This window comes from Harmonia axyridis, chromosome 7 (genome assembly GCF_914767665.1).
Source record: "Harmonia axyridis chromosome 7, icHarAxyr1.1, whole genome shotgun sequence".
Lineage (NCBI taxonomy): Eukaryota > Metazoa > Arthropoda > Insecta > Coleoptera > Coccinellidae > Harmonia > Harmonia axyridis.
In genome coordinates this window covers 34,105,572-34,126,018 of record NC_059507.1, presented here as the reverse complement: position 1 = coordinate 34,126,018, position 20,447 = coordinate 34,105,572, and the positions used below count along the sequence as shown (strand labels likewise).

The window sequence follows — 20,447 nt, the reverse complement described above, 5'->3', positions numbered from 1 at the left end:
TTACGAAGGGACGCATACAGTCATGATTTCATAAATTGAAATTCAGAATATATAACGTAAAAATATAGTGAAATGCTATCTCTTTTCAAGGAAATCCAATGAAGAGATTCATTCATTTAAGAGTCACCCATGAAAGATCCCATTGAAGATCATTAAAATATGCATATTCCTTTTCACCAAAGGCTCTTCAAAAATTGTTGCATTCCTGATGGACATTGGATACCAACCTGCTTACAAAATTCTTATTAAATCACTCTTATGGATCATTTTAACTGTGGTGTCTAAACTGGTGAAGAAAACAGAAAAAACTGGTTGATAAATTTAAATAGTGTAGCTTAGTGAATGGAAGAGCCATATCATAATAATACAGAAATAAAATTCAAAGAATCCATTTAGTATATGAAAAATTTCGACATCACAGTTGTACTGTAACTTTCAAAATTGGAACCAATTTATCAGCCGATGTGTTAATCACTTTCTAAAGTCACTATTTATTGAAACTGTTCATGACATGAATGATTGATTAAACTTGTATGAAAAATATAGGTGCTATTTGTATTCAAGTTTTCTGTTTTTTATTGAAATGCTTTTATACTATTTACTATTAAATAACATGAAGTATTTTGTCTATAACAGCTTTAACTCACGCACTAAAAGCATTTTTGCATGAAATTATTTCAATTTGTGAATTTTAAAATTTGATTGCATTCTATTATTATCTTCAAGTGGGTAAGAGGTGGAAAAATTCTTGAAGTTACTCTTCTGAATATATTTTTCGATTAAATACTCAGTAAAAATTCTTTAGAGCAATTGGAATTTATTAGACTTCTGGATTACTCATTGAAGAACAAAAAACAAATATAACACTACTTGATTTCAATATAGAATATAAATAAACTATAGATGCAATGCCAAGACTTTGTTTATCAACCCAATTATAAAATAATTCTCCCTCCATAGATTTATATAATCCTCATGATCACCACTGTCAAAACAAAACATCCAGGTAAAAATCCAAATATCCAGCATTCAAAATAGTGCTTCTTCTACTTTTACCCTTGAATATACTTGAAAAACATTTTGTTTTCTTTCTATAGTCCACTGTTGAATAATGCTGGCATTTTCGAATAACCTCCAGATAAATGAATTTCACATTTTGTTGCAAATATTCTCTGTTTATCAATAAGAATTTTCCTTTTATTAACTGTTTCGAACTTGTAACCAACCAAGTTTATGTAATGTTGTCTTTGATTGATTAAAATCCAGATGCTTTTTGGTCAAATTTTATCCAGGCTGATATATTGCTTGCTTTTGGCTCGGCTTCTGGTAACAATCGAATCATTCAATGATTCTTTCTTCAATGATCCAGTGGCGTGCTTATCTTTTCAAAAGGGTCTTTAATTACGAAGCTATGACCCAAAGTTATGTTTTTTCAAATGGGAACACTATATTTCTATGCCATTTTCTTAAAGCTTAATTTTTCCTGACTTCAAAAATATATAACATCGTATGGTTAGTACTAAAATGAATAACAGAAAATGGTCAAAAACCTTTTTTTCACCTAAGAGTGTCAATATTTTTATGGTTTCAACTGTTGATGAGCACAGAAAAATTGAGCTTTCTATAAGAGCAGTGTCCTCCCGTCAATTTGATTATTTCTTTGCGTTTTAATAATTTCTACAAAATTCGAATCTGGATGAATTTTCCCCGAGTTCATTTATTTTTTTGGAAACTATTTTTATAAAATATATCTAGATTCGAATTTTATAGAAATTATTAAAACGAAACGAAATAATCAAATTGACTGAAGGACACTGCTCTTATAGAAAGCTCAATCGCAAACCCAAAATTTTTTCTAGATACGGCCTTGACCTTCATTATTTTCAGGAAGTTGTACTATTTACCCTATCCACCCCTTTCTCCGGCCCTGTACAGATGGATTTCCGAATTTGATACTTCAAAAGCTCCTCGTACCGATTCATAAAGCTGACGATGTGATCCTCGGGCAATTGAGGTCATTGAGTAAACACCGTTTAGTCTGCACAGATGTTCAAACGTAGGAATGGATATTGATTGCAATAATGAAAGCTGTTACATTCGGCTGAACGGTTTAAGGTAAAGAGAGATCAATGTATTCTTATTTTCTTCCAGTCAAGCACGATCTATGTAGAAGAATTAAATCAATTCATGACTTATCATTCAAGAGCTTGCCACCGATGAAAAAGTACGAGGTCAAAACCAATTATGTCCATAATGGAAATCTCAAATTTATTTTACAACTGAAGGTGTTCTCAATGATGATTATTTTTATCAGAATTATGCATGCATATGTAATCCACTTTCAACGTTTTTCTTCAATACAGATGTTTTTCCCAGCAGGAATAAAAAAAGATGGGATTATCAGATTTTGAATGTATTGTTCTCGATCAATTCTAGTGATCAATAGGTTTTCTTTCGTTTGATTTTCTACACTCGATCGCTATGCAACGCGAAACACGCAATTTGACCCAAGAGGAATGTGCCCAAGCGGTAGTTTTGGAAGAGAAGAAGGGTGGACATACACAAGAATTGCAGAAAGGTTTGGAGTTTCCCATACAAGTGTGTCCAGAATGTTGCAGCGATTCAGGGAGACAGGTATGAATGTCCGAAGACCAGGACAGGGTTGACCACGGGTAACAACTGCCATTCAAGAACGTTAATTGAGAGTTTCTTCGTTGAGACAATGGTTTGCAACCGCTCGCCTCCTTCAAAATCAGCTTGAGCAAACTCATGGGGCGCAAATTAGCACTCAGACAATAAGAAATCGCCTCAGAGAATATGATTTAAGGCCTCGTGTCGCGGCAAGAGGCCCAGCTCTTACCCCAGCCCATCGAAGGGCGCGTTTGGATTTTGCGAGAGAGCATATCCATTGGGAAGAGGCTGATTGGGAAAGAGTTCTCTCAACAGATGAGTCTAGATTTTGCCTCTACCATTGTGATCGACGTTCCCTTGTATACAGACGTCCACATGAAAGATATGCTCAGTGCAATTTCCTGAATACTACTGGTTTCAGGGGAGGATCGATTATGGTATGGGATGGAATATCATTGACTGCTCGCACAGACCTAGTGGTCGTTGATAATGGAGCTATGAATGCTGATAGGTATATAAAGAATATTCTTGAAGAGCATGTAGTGCCATTTGCCCCATACATTGGTGAAAATTTCATTTTTATGGACGATAATGTCATACCCTATCGTGCGCTCATCGTTCAGGAGTACCTTGAAGAGGTTGAAATCTCTCGAATGGAATGGCCAGCAAGAAGTCCAGATCTCAATCAGATTGAGAAGGTTTGGGACAACCTGAATAGAAGGCTGAGAAGTTCAGAAAATCATCCAGCTACTCTTAATGACTTAGGAATCCAACTCAGAGAAATCTGGGAAGGATTAGATCAGAACATTTTAAGATCACTCATTTTGAGTATAAACCGTCGTTGCCGAGCTGTAATTAACCCAAGGGGTGGAAATACCAAGTATTAAATCACTTATCAGCATTCCAGTATTTTGAAAATTGTTTATTTCCCTTTTCCCACATAAGATTCGGTGAAATCCTGAATTTTTCTTCCATTTAATGTGTCTTGTTTTGTTCAAAACCTTCCCGAGAGAACATAAAAAATAAGTTATAAAGTCAATGTAGAGTTAACTTTCATTGAAATTGAGATATTCAGAATGTGCGTTAATTTTTTTGCGCAGTGTATTATCCAAGGATCTTGAACTACCGAAAAATTTCAATTGAGTCAAAATAACCACTGGCACAAAAGAGAAAATTCTATGAAAGACTCAGTAATCATCAGAATCAAAGTAAAAATTCCACCTGGCAAATAATTTTTATTATTATCCCTTACAATTTTTCATGAACCATTTGATGTGTAGGATTGTATATTCCCTATTGTGAAATATTTCCGAACAATATCGTTCGATATCCCTGACAAAAGAACCGATTCTCTCTCGAAGATGTATTCAGTAGAAATGAACGATAAATTTCCATTAAGCAGAGAAATGGAGAATTGGGCGTTAAGTCGTTTTCCAATGCTATAAGACCGAGTTCTCTAATTGGAAACATTCTTCCATTATGGGGTCGAGTGAAATATTTCCCGGGATAAATAAGAAGACATACGATATGAAAGAATGAGTCCAAGATTGTTTACCGAACTTGTCCGGATTCTGTTTGACGAGTGGCATATGAAGGTCGTTTGGAAGGGGGTTTGACAAGGACGAATTTTCATTGATGCTCCATGTGACAGTCTGCGAAAAAAAAAATTTGTTGGTCGTCTTTCCGATCGATTCAATTCTTCGAAGTTTATGAGTTCAATTAATATACAGGGTGAGTCAATAGTACTCAATCGGTCGATAAATATTGGAAATTTTGAGAAAGACTAATTTAAATTTCGATATAATCGACAGTATCCACCTTATTTTTTCAAATGAGAATGACTAACTTTCATATCAAGCTCATAATAAGGAATTCATCAAGCCGAGTATCTTGACTTATTAACCAACCATTGATTTGAAAATCGAGCTCGTGAAAAGCCGAGAGACCATTGAAATTAATTAATGTTTTTATTCAACATGAAAAAGACTCGGAAAAAGAAAATATTAAAAACTAAAAAAGTTATTATTATTATTATTATAACGTGATACAGAGTTGAGGTTCAGCCTGTAAACTCTAAAATAAACTGCGCAAAAGAATTAACGCACATTATGGAAATCTCAAATTTATTCTACAACTGAAGGTTGATAATGATAATTATTTTCATCAGAATTATGCATGCATATGTTATCCACTTTCAACGTTTTTCTTCAATACAGATGTTTTTTCCCATCAGGAATAGAAAAAGATGATATTATCAGATTTTGAATGTATTGGCTCCATTCTCAAATCAGTTGTTCTCGATCAATTCTAGTGATCAATAGTTTTTCTTTCGTTTGATTTTCTACACTCGATCGCTATGCAACGCGAAACACGCAATTTGACCCAAGAGGAATGTGCCCAAGCGGTAGTTTTGCGAGAAGAAGGGTGGACATACACAAGAATTACAGAAAGGTTTGGAGTTTTCCATACAAGTGTGTCCAGAATGTTGCAGCGAGGGAGACAGGTATGAATGTCCGAAGACCAGGACAGGGTAGACCACGGGTAACAACTGCCATTCAAGAACGTTACTTGAGAGTTTCTTCGTTGAGACAACGGTTTGCAACCGCTCGCCTCCTTCAAAATCAGCTTGAGCAAACTCATGGGGTGCAAATTAGCACTCAGACAATAAGAAATCGCCTCAGAGAATATGATTTAAGGCCTCGCGTCGCGGCAAGAGGCCCAGCTCTTACCCCAGCCCATCGAAGGGTGCGTTTGGATTTTGCGAGAGAGCATCCATTGGGAAGAGGCTGATTGGGAAAGGGTGCACTGAGCATATCTTTCATGTGGACGTCTGTATACAAGGAAACGTCGATCACAATGGTAGAGGCAGAATCTAGACTCATCTGTGAAGAGAACTCTTTCCCAATCAGCCTCTTCCCAATGGATATGCTCTCTCGCAAAATCCAAACGCGATCTTCGATGGGCCGGGGTAAGAGCTGGATCTCTAGTAGTTTATTATGGTAAAACGTAGATCAAGAAATTCGAAACATTTTTAATCTCACCTGTTGTGAAAGTTGGTTCAATAAGAGAAAAATTCATTTCACTGATTAAGTTGAAGAACACGATAATCTGCTGAACCAATCTGTATATTAGACTGGGCGGATTTGTGTCGTTAACGAACTAGACCGGTGCATTCAAGCCTTAATTGCACCCTAAAACTCACAAGTCTCTATTGGAAATGCTATACCAAAACATAGAATTTTTGTACAACTAACTACTCTGTGAATTAAATCCGATTTATCATGCCACACAATTTTAATGAGGAATACTTTTTTCCGGCCTTTGATCTTTGCACCTGACTGACGGCTTTTTTCAAAAATCCCTTTTTCATATAAGTAGCTTTCTTTTCAATCCACCACCGCTTAATGTATAAATCCTGCATGCATCATCCTTTTTGGGGGTTTCGAAAAAAATATATTCGATCCTCAATGAAGCAGGTTGTCTCAACTGCTAAAGTTTTTCCACCAGTTTCACAAATGGATCTCAAAAGTGCTTCAGTTTTATGAACTGTGACTGCAAAATGTTTATCTCTAGTCGTACAACATATTATGGTAAAACGTAGATCAAGAAATTCGAAACATTTTTAATCTCACCTGTTGTGAAACTTGGTTCAATAAGAGAAAAATTCATTTCAATGATAAAGTTGAAGAGCACGATAATCTGCTGAACCAATCTGTATATTAGACTGGGCGGATTTGAGTCGTTAACACTGATGGAATACTTCAAGATATGGAGATTCAAAGTGAACACATCGAAAACAGTTGCAATCTACTTCGGAGGAACAACAGTAAAGAATGAAAGAGCAGGAAACGTCAAAATAGATAACCAGACGATAGAACGGAAAAAGAAAGCAAAATATCTGGGAGTAATACTGGATGAAAGAATTAATTTTAACAAACAGATAGAAGAAAACAGAAAAAAGACACGGCAATTGCACGGCAGATTGTACCCATTCGTCAGCCCTAGAAGTAAACTTTCTTTAGAAAACAAGCTGAAGATAATAAAAATAGTGCTAATACCAAGCATTACGTATGCAGGAGTTACCTGGTACAATACGAAGGAAAATAATAATGATCAGTTGCAAGGTACACTAAATTGAGCAATAAGAACAGCGGTTGGCGCCCCATGGTATATAACTAACCAGCAAATCAGAGAAGAACTAAGAAATGAAACTATTGAAAGAATAGTCAATAAACAAAGAAAGAAAACAATAGAGACGCTGAAAGAGCACGAGAATAAGGAATTAAGACAGATAATATAAAATAAAGTAAGAAAGACCGATAAGAGGAAATACCTCTTTCAAAGAACTATATAGAAGAAAAAAGTGACATGAAGTAGGGAGGAAAGCCTTCCGATCAGACAACAGCAGAAAATAGGAGAAATGAAATTAGAGGCGAAGGGAATGTAAATTCCGGACCTTAAACAAAAAGAAGATCTGAGAGTCGTTAACGAACTAAACGCATTCAAGCCTTAATTGCACCCTAAAACTCACAAGTCTCCATTGGAAATGTTCTACCAAAACATAGAATTTTTGTGCAACTAACTACTCTGTGAATCCAATCCGATTTATCATGCCACACAATTTTAATGAGGAATACTTTTTTCCGCCCTTTGATCTTTGCACCTGACTGACGGCTTTTTTCAAAAATCCCTTTTTCATATAAGTAGCTTTCTTTTCAATCCACCACCGCTTAATGTATAAATCCTGCATGCATCATCCTTTTTGGGGGTTTCGGCGGAGAAAATGTATTCGATCCTCAATGAAGCAGGTTATTTCTTTATGGCCGACAGGGGACTGTCGACAACATTAAAAGCTTTATTGATACTTGGGGCGCTTGAATGTGTGTCACGCTCGTCTGCAAATATCCTCAGGATTTACGGTACAGATAGATGCATTTGCGAATAACCGTATTTTTCCGGTGTCCATCAGGGGCCATTTATTGGCTTGCGGAAGAAACGGAAATTTTCGAAGGCGGTATCTGGAAATAGGTCAATCAGTACGTACGTGCTCCGTTGTATTCTGGCATTTTTATCTCTTTTATTAGAGCTATTTTGAGGACGGATTCGATGTATTTGTCATGTTGGTAACACGGAAAAGACTATTTTATAGCAATGGGTGTTTTTTCAACATCTTGAGAACTTTAACTAAAAATGCGGAAAGAAATACTGTTAGAATTAATCTTTCATCATTATAATCTGGTAGGTAATTTCATGGCATTTGTTTATTTGATTTTCGGCAAATAAAGAGAAATCCATTATTTTTGCATTAAAACTAGGACTTTATTACCATGGTTTGAATGATCCTCAGAGTAATAAACATAGATAGAGGGATCATATTGGGAAGAGGCTGATTGGGAAAGAGTTCTCTTCACAGATGAGTCTAGATTCTGCCTCTACCATTGTGATCGACGTTCCCTTGTATACAGACGTCCACATGAAAGATATGCTCAGTGCACTCTTTCCCAATCAGCCTCTTCCCAATGGATATGCTCTCTCGCAAAATCCAAAAGCGCCCTTCGATGGGTGGGGTAAGAGCTGGGCCTCTTGCCGCAACACGAGGCCTTAAATCATATTCTCTGAGGTGATTTCTTATTGTCTGAGTGCTAATTTGCACCCCATGAGTTTGCTCAAGCTGATTTTGAAGGAGGCGAGCGGTTGCAAACCGTTGTCTCAACGAAGAAACTCTCAAGTAACGTTCTTGAATGGCAGTTGTCACCCGTGGTCTACCCTGTCCTGGACTTCGGAAATTCATGCCTATCTACCTGAATCGCTGCAACATTCTGGACGCACTTGTATGGGAAACTCCAAACCTTTCTGCAATTCTTGTGTATGTCCACCCTTCTTCTCGCAAAACTACCGCTTGGGCACATTCCTCTTGGGTCAAATTGCGTGTTTCGCGTTGCATAGCGATCGAGTGTAGAAAATCAAACGAAAGAAAAACTATTGATCACTAGAATTGATCGAGAACAACTGATTTCAGAATGGAGCCAATACATTCAAAATCTGATAATCTCATCTTTTTTATTCCTGCTGGGAAAAAACATCTGTATTGAAGAAAAACGTTGAAAGTGGATAACATATGCATGCATAATTCTGATAAAAATAATTATCATTGAGAACACCTTCAGTTGTAGAATAAATTGGAGATTTTCATAATGTGCATTCATTCTTTTGCGCAGTGTTGTTTCGAAATTCAGTCAAAATTTATTTCAATAGTGTGGAAATAATACCCTTTAACTTTAAAATTCCAGTTTCTACTCATATAACCCAATAGACTAGACCTTTACGTCAAACCATAGAAATGAATATTCATTTTCAACTCCGATGAACTCCAAAAACTTTGCGTGGTTCTGTAGGTGTGGCTGTACGCCATCTCTGTGGTAAACAAGCCATTGAATTCATTCCAGACTGATTTAATGCCCTCCCTTATGCTCAAACAAAATTGTGTTTGAAATGTCTGGTCCTTCAGGTCGGATTTCTATTACTTCTTCCATATCGAGGTTGCCGGAATTCCGTTTAGTCGGTTCAGAGAAATTCCTCTGGTTGGGCGAAGACTGCTTCGTATTGGATCATCAATATTTATGAGGTGTAATTTGTGGAATTTCTCTTGCGAGTTTTCGGTTATGAAGATTTTTAAGGAGGTTATCATATCGCATCATTTCACCACATAAACCCTGTATATCACACAAGGTCTTGTTCTGTGCCTGACAGTGTGTGCTTGAAGTGTGTCAATTCAATCAAACTTTAAACACTGAAATGTGAAAATTCAGGTTGGGCAATACCATTTTTAATCGGTTTGACGTGCCATAACTCGAATTAAGAAGGACACTATCTAAAGGGTTTTCCAATAAGAGGATTAATTTTGATATTTGAAGAAAACGAGAATATTTCAAGAAAAATATATACAGTCTATTCAGGAATTATTGACATCGAAGTAGGCCATGAACGTCTAGTCGCGGCTTTATTTCTGGTTATAAAAATATCACTAAAAATTGCTATGGTTCTTCATAGAAATAACCATTTTAAATTATTTTCATCATTTTTGTATCCGAAAGATCCTGAATTTTCGAAATTACGATTATTAGGAAGGGACGCATACAGTCATGATTTTATAAATTGAATTTCAGATTATATAACGTAAAAATATAGTGAAATGCTATCTCATTTCAAGAAAATCCAATGAAGAGATATCTATTCATTTAAGAGTCGCCCATGAAAGATCCCATTGAAGATCATTAAAATATGCATATTCCTTTTCACCAAAGGCTCTTCAAAAATTGTTGCATTACTGATGGACACTGGATACCAACCTGCTTGCAAAATTCTTATCAAATAACTCTTATGGATCATTTTAACTGTGGTGTATAAACAGGTGAAGAAAACAGAAAAAACTGGTTGATAAATTTAAATAGTGTAGCTTAGTGAATGGAAGAGCCATATCATAATAAGACAGAAATAAAGTTCAAAGAATCCATTTAGTATATGAAAAATTTTGACATCACAGTTGTACTGTAACTTTTAAAATTGGAACCAATTTATCAGCCGATGTGTAAATTACTTTCTAAAGTCACTATTTTTTGAAATACAGACTCTCGAAACAATTCGCATACGTTATTGGTGAAAATGTTGATCTCTGCATTGTTAAAGATACAATCTCACCACAAAGAGTCACATGTCACTCCTAATAAAACAATCCAGGTACATTCATTTCTCTTCAGTAATTTGAACTGCATATAACAATCCTATAGGTTCATCAACGATTACAATATTCAGTTTAAATTGGATTTAATCTGAATATCCTGCTGATCGATCAATTAACAGCAATCGTCCATTCGGAAATAGATATTCGGAATCCTCAGTTTCTTAAACATGGCTTAATGAGATCATGAATATGAATAGGAATTCTCTCCAGTGTCCGATATTGTTCTAGAAAATCAAGTTTCAATGTGAGTAATATTCTAGCAGCGCACGTAATTCGATAGAAACACTATACGAATGACCGCCGCCTTGGTGTTTGGATTGTGTACACAATTGACATTTCCATTTATCAAATTGGGTTCTGTCATATTGAATTAGAGAAGTTGCATCAGCGCGTACAAAATATCTTTATTTTCTCAAGGAAATAACTGCAACATCCTATTTAATAGTATGAAAAATAATTTAATATTTATTCACTTACTTGGATTAGACGTAATGCACTGATTTGACAATAATAATATGGAAAAACGCCTTAAAAGTAAAATAAGTCACACCTATCATCATTTGATGATTTCTATGACACTCATTAGTTTCTCTATTTCTGTGACAAATGCGTTGATTCTGAAATACCTACCATGTAGTAATACAAGTACAGAATATTCTTCTACGATTCAAAATTCAAAAGTGAAAGACGAAGTAACAAGTTTTTCAATGAACGAGGGATAGAAAAGACCTTCAAACGAGTATGATAGGTAAATTTTTTCATCTATTTGGCTGAATTTCCATTAAAATTGATAGAGAATTTCCATAAATATTGTTTAGAGATTTTCACATTGATAATTGTAATTCTGTAACACAAATTTGACAGGTAATTGAGATAATAGATGAATCCGATGACAGGAGAGTTTCACAAACGTATAATAATAAAATATAACCAAGAAATCTGTGCTATTCTTAGATATTCCAACACGATTTTGTTACAAAATGGCAGAATGAACAAATTAGCCACAGAATTAAAGGAACTTGTATTTTGATATCCTGAAAGTGATCTCAAAACCTACATAGAGTAAAACGAGTCGAGTACAACTTAACATACGTAAGTCTTGAGACGAGTTCTCAAATTCCGAGATTCTCACCTAATTTTGACTAAATAACTGAACTGTTGTAGAATAAAATCCTGTACAAATATCTTCAGGTTCACATACATTTCATGGTTATATTTAATAATTTTATGTTCTATTTGATTATTTTAAGTTGGAATTCTGCTTGTACGGATAATTCCATATTCTTCTTCTCAAGTTTGTGATACATAAAACAGTTCTGCCAACCACCATTTTCAATGCAAAAATCACTAGACGATTATTTATGGTATTCCATTAATTTTAATAAAAATTCAGTGAATTCTCTTAAAATTTAAAATCAATGAATATCATTTAGTGAGCAACTTGTTCAGCAGATCTAACTTCGTTTCATCGTTCTAGTGTTCTAATTGAAAAGGAGACATTGTCGAGTCAAAAAAGAATATTGTACAAAAAATTGTTCTGATTTTTTCGAATTCTTTTATTTTTTCAGGAGACACTTTTCACTGAAGAGGAATTAAATTCACAATAATTTCGGATACCGTAAAAGAAGGCACAAAACAGAAGTGGGGGATCAGTTGATATAACTTCCAGGCTGTTCTTCGTCCATTTCTTTTTCGTGGTTACGTTGACATCCTGGATTTTCACAATCTTTCATGTGATGAGCGAGACACCTGCCATCTGTGAAAATATAGGTTGAAATTAGCACTTCAGAGTTTCTTCAAAATATGTACTAACATTGCTCGAAGGTAATAAATTCAATTTGATTGACGCTGACGTCACAACACACTTTTTGAGCGAACAATCATCATTTCATTCGAGTTTTTTCTACAAGAATTCAGTTTTGAAAATTAATGAAGAAATCGAATTAGTGTCAGTATCATCATTCTCTTAGAGAAAACTGTTTATAGGGTGACCCATCGAAAATTTTATCCATCCTTCCCAGAACTCAGAAAAGAAGAATTTTCTCCGATTGAAAAAACCAACTTCTGTTTTGTAGGGAACAAATTTCTTTTCATAATGAGTTTTTTTCCGAAAAAACCACCCCATGAAGGTGGCATAAACCCCCAACATTTTTTGAATAGGGAAGAGATGTCAAGTGTTGTTTAGTTTCAAAATTATTTATGTTCTGTGCATAACCCAGTCAAAATTTTCAGTACACTAAAGAATAGTACACTTTTGAAGATATATGTAATGTAATATTGAACTCACCGTCGAAAAGGGATGTTGAGCAGGAAGTTCTAACGAAAAACCTAAGAGTTTCAAAAAATCCAAATATAATTTTCAAGTTTTGTATTAGGGAGCAAGAAATGATGGCATGTTGATGATGTTCCGAAAAAATCACTAGAGGGTGGCAAAACCTCCATATTTTTTAGAATAGGAAAGAGATGGTGGTATTTTAGTTAAAAAGCTTTTTTCGGCAACCGTCCGGAAGTGCTCACTTCCCGGACGCTTTTTCTCTGAGAAAGTAGCATTTCCCGGCCTAGTCCGGAAAGTACGTACTTCCCGGACTAGTCCGGAAAAGAATCATAGAATCCATAGCATCCGAGATAACGGCTGACAGTTTATATGAAATTAGTTGTCAAAAATTTGCAAGTTTTTTTTATCGCAATCGCAATAAAATATGGAGAGCAGCAGCGATAGTGTTATATCACATGGTTGCCGAAAAAATATTGTACGCAACACGCCCGAAAATGGTTTTTTTGGACTCACAGACTTCCAGGACTCGCTTACGCTCGTCCTGGAATTTTGTCTATTCGTCCAAAAATACCCTATTTTCCGAACTTGTTACGTAAATTACTATTTTGTGATGTTTAGAGAACAAAAAAACTTGGTTTTTATCACCCTCGGGTGGTTTTTTTTTCAGAAAAATGTCGTTTTAGGAATTCTTCGTTCCTAATACAGAACTATATAATAATAAAATTATTTTTGTATTCTTCAAAACTCTAAGGCTCTCGAGTTTGGTCGATTCAACTGTCTGTTCAACATCACCTTTTGAAGGTAGTTCAAACTCATTATTTCGTGAATAATGAACCGATTTCGAAAATTTTGACTGAGCATTCCATTCACATAGAATTTTTGACAGAAGGGAAATATTCGTTGGGACAACCTGTATAGAATTATATGGGATATAATTCACTATTGTTGTTGCTTTTTTTTTCCATTAAATGACTGATAGATTCTCAACATCATGAAACTGTTAAAAATTAAATCAATTACCCACTAGCGAATCGAAGTTATGAAATTTTCAATTCTAATTCAATTCACTTTTCAACTGAGGCGCAATATCGGATCATGAAAAATCAATTAAAAAGAGTATAGTGATAAATTATTTTCGGGTTGATTAGATCGAGTTATAAAGATTAATCAGATTGTACGGTTTCGCCATTTCTGGATTTTCCCCGATTGGTAAAGGGTTTCGGATTGAATTAAATTAACCCAAATGAATTATGTACCCATCCTCTTCCGGGGGATTTTATTTTCAATTCTGAGAAAGAAGAACGAATCTGTACCAATTTCAATGGCTAGTAATCATCTACAGAGGGGTAGTCGTTTGATTGATGATTACATGGACGGAACACGGGATTAGCAATTTTCAATAATTGGCTTTTCGAACATAGGATTACAGTGATTGAATCGAAAAATCGACAAACATGAAGTTAACACTATACATTTTCCATCATTAAGTTCATCATTAAAATTCTGAAAATACCTTTTACACTGCGCAAAAGAATAAACGCATATTATGGAAATCTCAAATTTATTCTACAACTGAAAGTGTTCTCAATGATAATTATTTTTATCAGAATTATGCATGCATATGTTATCCACTTTCAACGTTTTTCTTCAATACAGATGTTTTTTCCCAGCAGTAATAAAAAAAGATGAGATTATCAGATTTTCAATGTATTGGCTCCATTCTGAAATCAGTTGTTCTCGAGCAATTCTAGTGACCAATAGTTTTTCTCTCGTTTGATTTTCTGCACACGAGCGCTATGCAACGCGAAACACGCAATTTGACCCAAGAGGAATGTGCCCAAGCGGTAGTTTTGCGAGAAGAAGGGTGGACATACACAAGAATTGCAGAAAGGTTTGGAGTTTCCCATACAAGTGTGTCCAGAATGTTGCAGCGATTCAGGGAGACAGGTATGAATGTCCGAAGACCAGGACAGGGTAGACTACGGGTAACAACTGCCATTCAAGAACGTTACTTGAGAGTTTCTTCGTTGAGACAACGGTTTGGAACCGCTCGCCTCCTTCAAAATCAGCTTGAGCAAACTCATGGGGTGTAAATTAGCACTCAGACAATAAGAAATCGCCTCAGAGAATATGATTTAAGGCCTCGTGTCACGGCAAGAGGCCCAGCTCTTACCCCAGCCCATCGAAGGGTGCATTTGGATTTTGCGAGAGAGCATATCCATTGGGAAGAGGCTGATTGGGAAAGAGTTCTCTTCACAGATGAGTCTAGATTCTGCGTCTACCATTGTGATCGACGTTCCCTTGTATACAGACGTCCACATGAAAGATATGCTCAGTGCACTCTTTCCCAATCAGTCTCTTCCCAATGATTACTGATTCGATTGGGTTAACATTTTGCGTGAGTATGTATACCGAGTGATTTTTTTTAAAGTTGAATCAGTCAAAAATATCAAAAAGGAACAATAGAATAACCATTTCAAGCTTCGTACAAAATACCATGTTGTTTAAATAATTACAACTAAATGCTGAATTTCATCTCGATCGAACCTGCAGTTTTGAAATTGACAGCTCCCTAGAAGGATTTTGCTCACCAAAGAACTTAAGATTTGAGATAAGAATCTATCTTGATAATAGTGCCTGCAATCATTTTTTTTTCGAGAGTTATATTGTACACGGCATGACAGGCAGACATAATTGCATTTTCCAGGCATCAAGTGAAGTATTTCCTTACCGTTTTAGACCATTACCGACTCAAAAAATATCTCGCGAATATCTTTTCGGCACGACATATCCGAACGAAACTAATTATCCGGTAAGTTCGAAACGAAGTCGACATCAAATGAAAACTGAACCGGTATCTTCAACTCCATCTATCTATCAGCGCACACAACAAATAATCCTCAGGATGGATAGTCCACCAATTGATTACAATGGAGGTTTCAAAGTGGAGTAAAGTGATTGATCGAGTAGCCGGACCAAAAACGGATAAATAAAATACCCCATTATTTGATCTTTTTCAATCCCTCCGCTCCTCCTCCTCCTCCTCTCGGTTAAGAATAAAGCCGAATCCCTTCTCTTTTTGTCCGACTTCCCAAGTACAGAAATGATCAGTTCGAAGACACCGGATTTTTTTATCGACGCCGTGCTCGACAAACTCAATTATTTCACGATGAATTTCGCGAAAATCAATGCATCACTTAGTTCCCGAAAAGTAATTTTGGGATGGTGAGGGAAAAAAGCCATTTCATTCGAAAACGTTCACGAACCATTAATTTCCCGCACAGTTTTCTTGCGTAAATCATGCCGCATCTCTTGCAAATTCAACGACCATCATCAATGAATTATAATCGAAAATACTCCACTGCTGGCCCGTGCCTTTCTGTTGGTTCTATGCGTGAATCAAAAAAAGGTAGAATTCACAAATAGTCACCAAAGACTTTTTTCGGGACAGCGTCTCTTTGTTTTCTAATTAGTGCCATTTTCGAATGGCACACTTGATGATTCGAAAATCTGCACTAGTTTATAACATAATTAATTTTCGAGGAACAGCGCATTAACAATACAAAAACATCCACATACCTCTTCCAGGTGTCTTCGGCTCATCGTCTCGGTCGTTCAGGGAGCGCCTCCTTCCCCTTCTCCTACGCCTTTTCTTGCCCCTCCTTCTACGGTGACTTATTATGCCTTCGGTTGTATACTGTGGTGACCTGCTGCGACTGCGCGAATACGATCGGTCCCTATTCGTCTCCCAGTCCTCCCCTGACAATGACGCCTCAGAGTCCGTGACACTGCTGAGGCTTGCATGTCTCCTGAAAAGAAAAAACATCAGAAAATGACTCTCGCACCTATGGTATTCGAAGATTTCTGAGGCCTTGGAAGGTTCTACAAGAGCTGAAATAATTTTCAGGACCTTCAGAATAGTAATAAAGCAATTTTTGGTGAGATCTTCCTCGGGTTAGTAGCTGCAAAAACAACCTTTTTGGAATACTTTTAATTCTCAAAGATTCTACCAGACTGCTGCTTGAATTTTTTCAATGAGCTCTTCTACACAAATTTGATCCACCAGGACTTAAAACTTTTTCTTGCCAACAATAGCTAGATATATTCATGGTGAAATACTCCTGCACTAACAAAAGCTAAAAGATTCGTGAATTTTTCTCGTTATCCACAAAGAAGCTCATGCAGCTACTCAGAGCTGAGCTCTGAATTATTTGTTGACTGTTGGTATAATGACCTTCTGTAGCGCATGGGAATGTCAGTAGTTGGCTTTTGCACGGCCTACAAATGCAAAAAAGAGCATACTGTGTATATACATATAAATATATACTGTGCATATGTCCAAGACCGACATGCTCAAAAAGTTCTTCCATGGGTGTTATCAAATTAGCTGATTAGGTAGCAATTGTCAAGTTCGAAAGACATGAAACCAATCGAAATTCTCAAAAGTTGATTTCTAGCAGCTACTTGACTGGCAAAAACAAACGCATCTATTTCTATATCGAACAGAAAACATTTCTTGTACATATGAAGTTTATACTAAGAGAGGAGCTTGTTGAAAATATATGAATTTTTCCTTTCATGTCCGAATTCTCCAAGCCCTTTCTCTTTGATAGCTCAAGTCCGTCTTCCTCTATCCTTTTGCTCATTACTAGAGCTCTCTATGGTATAATTTTAAAGAACATAATCTTCGCAGACCAACAATAGATCACCAACTGAAACAGCTCGAAATTATGTAGATTCACTTGCATTATAAGACTCTATTGCGGATCTTTGTTAGCTCGAGAGATGGCGTCGAATGCTGAAAATTTCTCTTAAGAAGGGCACCACCTGGGACATAAACCCAAACATTCTACGGCATGATCACCAAACTCCGCTAAAGTTATGAAGGGTATCGATCACTGAGTTGCCATACTGATGACTCCATCAGTGATCCCGGGACAAATCATCGCAATCTTTTAAGAGAGAGGGTGCACCTCAAATATTTATTGCTTCTCACCAAACCCCAATTTCTTCCTTCTCCCAAAAAGACATTCCACAATCAAACTCACCTGCGCCTTCTCCTTTTGCCTCCCCTCTTCCTCCGCCTCCTGCAGTCGAATATAGACTTGTTGGGATCGGTGCCCCTCTTGGTCCCGTAGAAGCTTGCCACGGTGAACTTTCCGGCCCGTTCTCTGACGATGCCGTTGTCCACGGCGTACTTCAGAGCCCTTCTGACGTCGCCCGTCAGGTTCTTCGGCCTCTCAGTGTTGCCATAGTGAGTGCTCTCCAGCTGATCGATGATCCGCTTGGTGCTGCAGCCTCTGACGTCCCCCAGGTCCTCTATGGCCTGCAGAATGTGGGGTAGCCGACGTGGGCCGCCTGCCTTCATTTTCCGTTGCAGCAGATCTGAAAAAATATCGCTCTTCAGGACTAGGAAACTAATAATATGAGATCAGTAATTGGAAGAAATTGTCATCATTTGGCAATACTGGCTGCAGATTTCGTATGGGACAAACTAATGTAGGATACAGTTATTGTTTCTTGTTATTGTACATATAATGTAAAAATGATGTGTAATTCTTCGAGGTGTCGAAGATATGTCATGGAGTTGTAAATCTTGAAGAGAATTATTGGGGGGTTGAGAAAGTTTGAAGACAACACGGTCGTACCAGATGTGTCACATCTGTGTATCAGGTTCTTATCCTTCGAGAATATTCGATTTCCAGGAATCCGCGAAGATCTTTGTGGGCGGTACGGCAAAATTCTTATTGGACTAGGGGATGGTACTTTCCCTAAGGGTGTGGTCAAGCCTAAAGAAGGGAGGTCGATATTCGAGACAGGGTAAGTTCCAATCGTCAGAGAGTCAGTTAAAATTAAGCCGAAGACGAGTCAACTGAAGACGTACGACGTAAAGACGGTTCGCGGACTAGATTGAGACGAGTCGCGAACAAATTAAAGACGAGACGACCGAAAACTTGAAGTACGACGAAGACGTGATAATCTAAGACGTTTCAAGTAATCAACACTCGAGCTAAAGACGAAATTCAGTACCGTAGTGAGAAACTTGTTATAAGGACGTTATTAGGATCTTCTCAATACTGAGTTTTTACTGTATAATTGTGGCTTTGTAAATAGATGTAAATAATTCAAAAGAGTTTGATTATTACAAATCCAACAAAGTCGCGGAGAAAAAGACGAAAGGCCAGGTAATCGAATCATACCTCTAGACGATCGATTAACCAAGCCTACACTAATTCCTTTCGGTAATCTAACAGTTATCTATGGTTCTTGATTATCTGAGAACAGTAGAATCATCAAGTGATTGTGAGAAGAAATTCTGCGATCAGAATTAGAGTACTTACATACTTAAAACTATATTAGTATTCAGTAAAGGGGTTTTAAATAGAAATTATACAAGTTGGAAAGGATTATAATGGCAACACTGTGTAGATTATGCCTTTCAATTATGGAAAGAAACACGCTTCAATTATATTCAGAACCCATTCAATTGTTTTATCAAAATCGGTGATTATTTGTTAACACCGAGAAAAATTTTAGGGGAATTCGTGATCGACATTACTCAGTTAATCAACTCACAACTTGTCATCAAACAAATTTGAAAGTGGTACCAAGTACGGCTCAGTACTTGATACTGGTACTCTTGTATCGTGCGAAGAATATTCACTCTCAAATTTGTTTACCATATGATGAATAATTAGTAAATGGTTTGATAAAACTTTGATTGACCGATCAACTCGTTAATTGTAGTTTGAAATCTATGGAAGTGTCAAAAATTAACTGAAATTAAACATAGAAATCATTCGAGCGAGCAAATCACCACAATAAAAGTTTCATGAAACCCAACATCAGTATTCACAAATGAGAACTAATTTTGATAGAACAATTCAACAATTTCCAAACATTATTGATGAGTGTATATTTCCATGTATTGCATGACATAAGATATGTCAAAAACTAATCCACCGTGTTAGTGTGTTGCCATACTATTACCATTTTGAATCGTCATATTCTTCTTGGAAAATATTTAAAATATTTAACTGTTTGTTGGAGAAAAGTGGTTACAACCCCAATTAATGTTTTTGATAGGTATTTGATGATCGTGAAGCTTTCAATGGTTATGCTTGATTCCATTGTGTTCCATGATTTGAATAAATTAATATCCAACTAAGTTCTGAAAAGTCAAGAGTGACGTTCATATAAATGTAATATTTTTGCTTCAAGAGTTCAAGAGTAAACAATTGCACTATGAGTAAATATTCGTCCATATTTAATACGTCTTAGTAATCTTTTTACTATTCATAAAACTGAAAATATTATTAAACAGAGGTAATTGGGGAAATTGAATATGTGAAATAACCGAGTTGTTGAATATCAAGCTACTTTTCAAGTCAAATTTAAGACTTAAATAGATGACTTTGGGATGAAACTCGTTTACTCTGCAATGAAAACCGAAATTGGCTAGAATTTCTTGTAATAGTTCAAAATATTTCCTAAAAAACGAAATTTCATACTACAAACGTACGGTACAAGCAGACTTATTTGCATTGATCATAAACCAAATATTCAATAATATTAATAATAATATTCAGAGTAACTCACCGTTTTTTAGATGAACCACGACATCAGATTTGAGAAGAACAAACAAAAATATAGAATTTAAAAACGGGAGAAAATCTTCCGCAACTTTCACACTCAAATTTTTCACTGTGATGTATTACTTCCCTAGGAAACGAAAAACAAATCAACTTCAGGCCTACTTCAATGCGCCTATAAGAGAACACAAAAAAAAATGTATTTTTC

At 36.2% G+C, this 20,447-nt stretch overlaps 2 protein-coding genes across 3 annotated transcripts in view; one reads left to right on the top strand and one right to left on the bottom strand.

Annotated features, from left to right (window-relative positions):
• The window catches only part of LOC123684400 (gamma-aminobutyric acid receptor alpha-like), a 97,436-nt gene that overhangs the window by 27,505 nt on the left and 49,484 nt on the right, over positions 1-20,447 (top strand). Inside the window, exon 1 of one of the 2 annotated variants that reach the window (XM_045623648.1) lies at positions 12,074-12,196. The exons of the other annotated variant lie outside the window; for it this stretch is intronic. The gene's annotated coding sequence lies outside the window, so the exon portion shown is untranslated. Of the gene's footprint in view, positions 1-12,073; positions 12,197-20,447 lie in introns of those variants that run through there. 2 annotated transcript variants of the gene reach the window in all.
• Positions 12,019-20,407, bottom strand: LOC123684401. Its single transcript, XM_045623650.1, has 4 exons — positions 20,247-20,407; positions 17,696-18,032; positions 16,227-16,456; positions 12,019-12,128 (listed from the first exon to the last, which is right to left on the bottom strand). Exons 2-4 carry the CDS (start codon positions 18,013-18,015, stop codon positions 12,022-12,024), a joined length of 657 nt encoding a protein of 218 aa, XP_045479606.1. The 5' UTR covers positions 18,016-18,032; positions 20,247-20,407; the 3' UTR covers positions 12,019-12,021.